The sequence below is a fragment of the Loa loa genome (assembly GCF_000183805.2).
Source record: "Loa loa unplaced genomic scaffold supercont3.360, whole genome shotgun sequence".
NCBI classification, from domain to species: domain Eukaryota; kingdom Metazoa; phylum Nematoda; class Chromadorea; order Rhabditida; family Onchocercidae; genus Loa; species Loa loa.
In genome coordinates, this window is record NW_018108540.1 from 1 (window position 1) to 7041 (window position 7041).

The 7041-nt window shown below is 24.1% G+C and overlaps 1 protein-coding gene across 1 annotated transcript; it reads right to left on the reverse strand.

The window, feature by feature from the left end:
* Positions 1-1409: 1409 nt before the first annotated feature.
* Positions 1410-6060, reverse strand: LOAG_11267 (hypothetical protein; the record flags this gene model as incomplete). Its single annotated transcript, XM_003146789.1, has 12 exons — positions 1410-1595; positions 1900-2067; positions 2251-2370; positions 2467-2631; positions 2856-2996; positions 3649-3822; positions 4069-4177; positions 4317-4433; positions 4973-5034; positions 5305-5371; positions 5464-5693; positions 5968-6060. 12 exons carry the CDS (start codon positions 6058-6060, stop codon positions 1410-1412), a joined length of 1632 nt encoding a protein of 543 aa, XP_003146837.1.
* Positions 6061-7041: the final 981 nt, after the last annotated feature.

The following is a 7041-nucleotide window of genomic DNA, read 5'->3' on the forward strand; positions in this document are numbered from 1 at the left end:
TTATTATTATTATTATTATTATTATTATTATTATTATTATTATTATTATTATTATTATTATTATTATTATTATTATTATTATTATTATTATTATTTATTATTATTATTATTATTATTATTATTATTATTATTATTATTATTATTATTATTATTATTATTATTATTATTATTATTATTATTATCATTACCATTATTATTATTATTATTATTCATTGTTATTGTTATTGTTATTATTATCGTTCTTATCAGTACTAGTATTACTTCATTAATGAAATTCTAAAAACCACCGTCTGCGGGAAAAAGTCGCATTCATATTACGAAGTAAATAAAATATCTTAACAATAATTTTGGATTAAATTTTTATCTGAAAAGTATTTTTAATAATTATTATTCTAGAGAAAATAGAAAGAAACATATGGGACGAAATAATGCTGAATTGAAAAACTTCGATAATTAAGAAATGAAAATTTTGATATAAAATATTTGATAAAATTAGATAAAACAAAACATTTTGTTGCAAATATTAATAAACAAAGCAAATTAAAATTTTTACATTTTTTTCTTTTTTTCACTCATCAACAATAGAAATTAAAGTACATTTATCGATGAAATACTGGAAATGTAATGAAAATTTGATTGACAAAAAATGAATAATTCGACGTTTTCTTTTAAATTTATCATTCAGGCAAATTTTTACTTAAAATAAATAAAACTGTTCAAAATTACTTGTAAAGAGAAACTGTTCAAAGTTACTTGTAAAGAGAGTGAGAGTACATATATTCGTGTTTAGATGGAATTTTAGGCGCAATAAACTCCTCAAATTTGTCATTACATTCGTCATTGTCATTGTTTGCGCTGATATTTTACCTGACATTTGTCATCCTACAATTGTCACAGATAGCCTTTCGTTTTCATTTGCAATACTTTTTTTTTTTTCTTTTTGATATTTGGCACAGATATGCTATATTTATGTTTCATAAAATATGCAAAAGAAATTTTATTAAGTTTTACTTCTTTTTATTTTTATTTAAAGATTAAAAAGACGGAAAAATTCATGTCATACATTAATTTTGTACAATATTCATATGAAAAAGAATGAAATAAATTTTTTTAATTGGAAATTCCAGGATTTTAAATCAAAATTTTGCTTTAATTCCATAAAAATTCAATTGTTTTGTTTTTTTATATTTTCGAAAAAAAGAAAGAGAGAGAGAGGGAGAGAGAAATAGGGAAAGGGAGAGGGAAGAAAATTCATATGACAATAGCAAAAGTATGGTTAATTAGTAATGCAATTAGTGTGTGGTGAAAATTACACTTTTTATTTTTTACAATTTTTGAAAAGGAAGAAAGAAAAATGCAATAAATTATAACAAATTAAATTCATGTATTCGCACAAAATTACAAATTAATTAATTAAAATTAGATACTCGAAATAATCTCTCACATTCATCCACCGAAACGTCAGCTTCATCACATTTAAATTCTGGATAATTATTTTCGATAAACATACAATTGGATAATACATATTGCTTGATGTCCATGAAACCAAATTGTTGTGCCAATGATCGAATGTTGTAACAATGACGTCGAAATATCTGCAATAATTATAGATATTAATTTAAATTTATTTTTTTGAAAATGTAATCGCGTATTTTATCTTGAAATTATCATATCATTCGTACTGATTGGTATATATATATATATATATATATGTATTTAATCATAAAATTGCAAGTCTTATCTGGGAATTATCATATCAGAATTTGTTGCAATCTGAATTTTGAAAATTCCGTAGGGTATTTTGAAACAAATTTAGCGAATATCGTAAATTACTTAATCGAAAATTTGCTCAATATTTTTGCAGCAAAATTTTTTTTTTCTAAAAAAGAAAAAACTTACTTCTTTGTTCATATCATCATCCTTATTAATTTTTCGTTTCATTGATGAAAGTAATCGTTTCCGTTCCGCGAATCGTTTCCTATCAGCGGCCATTTTACGTCTTAATGCCAAAATTCGTCGCATTGATTGATTGGTACTCATAAATTCAGTATTTTCATTTTCTTTAACCTTAAATTGCTCGTTTACATTATCGATGAAAATTATGCGAAACAAATTTTGAATGTATTATGCAATTTTTCCATGAATTTTTTTTTCACTTTATGTTAAGTTTAAAAATTTAAGTTCAGTTATGAAAATTTGATCTGTAAATAAATTAAATTCACTAAAACTTTACCAATGCTTAAAGCCTACTTTTTTCGGTGAAAATATTCCATTTTGATGCTTATCACTCTGTCGGATAGTTGTTGTTGTTTGCTCTTCAATTGCACTATCAGTTGCAATGTTATCGATTTCTTCAGATTGTTTAAAATTCTAAAGTAATTAGGTAAAGATTAGGTAAAGGTAAACCTAAAGTACATATTGGTAGTTTGAATTGAATATCACAAATAAAATCAGTCATATATTAACTTGATTGAATGATGGTTGGTAGGATGGTGAATCTGAATTTTCGATCTCATCAGCAAGCTGATTAAATGATGAAGTAATTGGTGTTGTCACTCGAAAATTGGTCACTGCACGTTTTTGACCTTTTCCAGCCATATTTTCTTGTGCAAAGTTAGCATTAACTTCTTGCTGCAGAAAAAAAAAGAAATCAATTTTGTGAAATTAACTAATCCTACAGTTATGCTTGATTATATTATTATCTATAGGAATTAAATAGCAGTTCTCGTTGTAAGATATTAAGCGAAAAAAAAAAGAAAATTATTAATTTTTAAAATCTGATTATGTTTCATTATTTTCAAATCTTCTGTCTTAATTAGGAAATGAATAATTAGTTTAATTGGTATTGCGCAAACCGGTTTCTTCTGTAAATTGAATTGATGAAGTTTATCGTATCTTTCAAGTTCTTTTTTGTACCCTTTACGGTAAGGTGATGATGTCCTTGCTTTACTTTCAATTCCAAGAATTCCGGTCGATGAAGCATCCGGTGCGATGACCTGTATAATTAATTTTACATTCTTTTTAATGAAATCTTAAATTTAATTCACAATTGACCCCGATATATGCAATGAATTTTGAAAAGTGAAAATTCGCATGATAAACAAATGGGTCATCATATCGTGCATCATTGATAAGAATAAATCATCGTCAACTAAAATAAATGGACAATAACAATTAGAAAAGTATTCGAATATCTCCATGTATCATTAAAACATCACATGTTTAATCAGTAAAAAAAAAAAATTAATTAAAATTAAATAATACAATAGTATTAATTATGATATAATATATTGAATGATATAATATACGAATTATGATATAATATATGAAATAAATAATTATGATATAATATATGAAATAAAAAGAATTATGATATAATATATGAAATAAATAATATATGAAATAAAATGTTCGAATATCTCCATATATCATTAAAACATCACATCTTTGATCAGTAAAAAAAAGAATTAATTAATTAAAGTTAAATAATACAATAGTATTAATTATGATATATCGAATAAGAATATGAAATAATGTACAAATTCTTGGTTGTGCTCGAATTAATCCTAATAAAAAATTTCCCAATGCTTAAATCAAATATTTACAAATTCATACATGCGTTTAATATATATCCAAAGGTATTATTACCTGTTGAAGTTTAGCAGCTTGAATTTTTGCATCTTCGGCAGCTTTCATATGTTGCGCATAAATATGACGATAATGCATTTCTTCATTTGGTTCATTTGATAATTTATGATCATTTTCCTTCTTATCAATTACATCACTTGAATACTGTCCAATCATATCTCCCATTGTTCTTTCCTAAATATATTAATTGTATAATGATAAAAATTGAAATATATTGGCTTCATTTAAAAGAAAGCAACAAATAACAATGGAAGAGAAGAAATCTTTTCTTTTCTTTTTTCCCTTTTTTTCTTTTTTTTTTTTTTTAAATAAAATTAGATAAAATCTTACGATAATTAAAATAATACAGTATATGTTACGAAGTGAATGTAAAATTTTCTTACGATAATTAGTGTAATACAGTATATTGTATTTGCTAACTTGAGCATGTTTTTCGTTTTGTAATGGTGTAGCCATGTATAATCGTCCACCATAAATAATCATTTTTGGTTGGCCACCTTGTGGTAAAACACCAAATGGTTGATAATATCTAAAGTAATGAAATTTTAAATTGTAAAAGCAATAAAATATTGATAATTTTTTAAAATATAAAAAAAAAATTGCAAAATTCTTAGCAAAAAAAAAAAAAAAAAACTTTGCAAAAATTGTTGAAAATTTCACAAACTTACAAATGACCATCTTTGATTACAGGTTGAAAAATGATAGCTTGCTCAGATTGTAAAATATCAGCTTGCTGTTCGGTTATAGCATGATTTGTAATGATTTGTGAAGTGTTAACAAAATTACTGTAATTATAAATTATATTTTCTTTTTTTTTTTTATCAATCTATACTTTCAGTATGGATAATATCATATGAATCAAATTTCATGAAAAAATTACGATAAGCATAAAATAAAGAAAAAAAAAATATGCTCATTACTAAAAAGATTGTAATAAATTGTTCAAAATTTTAACAACCTGAAATTCTTACTTTCATTAATTTTATCCATTCTTCTTCGTCCTATATTCATTCCCTATTCTCATAAATTGATGATGAAAATCAATTGAATAGTATATGATTTAATTTCATTTTAATAAATTCCATTTAAAAATTTACCCTTTATTTAAAAAATTTACTTTTATTTTAAATAAATTTATTTATTTTTTTTAATTTTTATTTTTTAATTTAAAAATTTATTTTTCATTTTTTTTATTTTTAATTTATTTTTATTCAAAAAATTTAACCCTTTAAAACAAAAAAGATTTAAAATGTTATCAATGCCATTTCATAAATAACATAATGATATCATTTCCTATATTATGCAAATCATTGATAAACTTTACCCTTGCTGTTGAATGATTGATGATAAATCATTAGCTGTATTAAATATAGTTGTTGGATCTTCCTACAATCATTGTTACCTTTTTAACAAGGAAAGAAAAAAAAAGTGTCACGAATTTAATTTGTAAACAATTTCAAAATGTTTATTTTATCTCTTATGATACGTTACTTGTATTATCATTTTCCAATTATGTAGTGAATAACAAATGAACCATTCTAAAATTGTTAAATTGTTTGAAAATAAGAATTTCACAAATATACGACTTCTTTTCATTTAAATTCTCAATTAAAATATACTTATGAAAATTTAAAAAAAAAAAATTTTTTTTTTCACCTGAATAAAAGCAGATCCTGTATTATATTCTTGATTGCCATGTGATGTATGTGATTTAGGCTTGAATCTAAATAAATAGACATATGATAAGTACAGTAAACATCTAACTACCATAAGCATTGTTTAAATTTATTCATAATTTTCAAAAATTTTTCTAACCGATAATTCGGAAATGGTTTCACTGTTGTTGGTTCATAATCAATAAAGCCAACTTGGGCTGCTAATCGATGGACAAAATCCGGTGGAATATGAAAAATTCTTGAAAGTCTTTCACGAATAATCGGATCAATTCCATGAATACCATTTGGAGCATTCGATTTTGATACATCACCAAAATCATAATTTGCTGATGGTGATGTTGGTACTGCTGCTACAACATCAAGAGCTCCCTAAATATATCAAATTTAAATTAATCATTTCAAATTGATAAAAAACAGTTAAAGATATAGATGAAAGAAGAGTTAATAGAGTTAGGAAGAATATTTGATATATGATATGTTGAAAGTTACTTTACTAAAAAATATTTTTACTTTATTTTCTCTTTTTTGGTGAAAAAAAAAACTTTCAAAAACGCTTCGTTTTTTTTTCCTTTCGAAATTACAGCAATGATTGATTAATTCATTGAAACTTGCAATCAAACAAGAATGATTGAAACATTCATACCCGAATTACTTTCTTCAAATCCAGAAATGGCTTTTCTTCACCATGACCAATAGCTATATGTAGTAATAACAGTACAATTATTTTTGCAAGCATCTAAAATTAAAATTCGGGGTGTAAAGCATAGCAGACATAAATTTTCTAGTCTTCCGGTATAGTAATGCGTTCAAAAATTGAACTATTACTGAGAAAATTTGATGACATCATTAGTGATAGCAATGCTAATGATGGTGCAATTATTAATTTGCAATGCTAATGATAGTGCAATTATTAATTTGCAATGCTAATGATAGTGCAATTATTAATTTGTAGCATTAAATAAATTATTTGTAAATGTATCATTAATTTAGCAATATAAAACAATAAGCAAAACTATATTTTTGAATATGCCATCATCATATATATATATATATATATATGTAAATATAAAATTCGAATCGATGATGCAATCGAAAATAGAGGTTAGAAAAGTCAGAAAAGTAACGTCAAATTGCTGATATTAGTTTTGGGATGGAAGAAGAGAGGGGTTATAATTTGGTAAAAAGGTCGGTATTAGAAAAGGAAAGACCTAGATATCATCATCAGCTGTATGTGACACTGTAAAAGTGATGCTCTCAATTTCAAATCAAACAATTTTCAACTGATCTGATCTCATTCCAGGAGAAATTTTTGTAAAAATCTCGATTAGAATTGATATTCAGCATCGCTTGATCTATTTATATTACATTCTTCTTTCTGTCTTTCTTTCTTTCATTCATAACATTCAATTTGTTTTTAAATTTTATTTATTATAAAAAAAAGGAACAAAAATAAAAACAATAATACGCAAGAATTTATTATTTTTATTAATATATTAAACGAAAGAAGTAAAAAAAAAAAACATAAAAACAAAAATATATAAGCATAAGTTGAAACATAAAAGTTCGGAAATATCAGGTTGCAGTACACAAATCGAATTTTGAAATACTCATCGGGAATTGGTGATCTTGGCAAACCATTTAAAATTAAATTTGATTGAATGGCGTGAATTGAATGGAATAAATAATAATAGTAATTAATGACGATAATAGTAGTAGT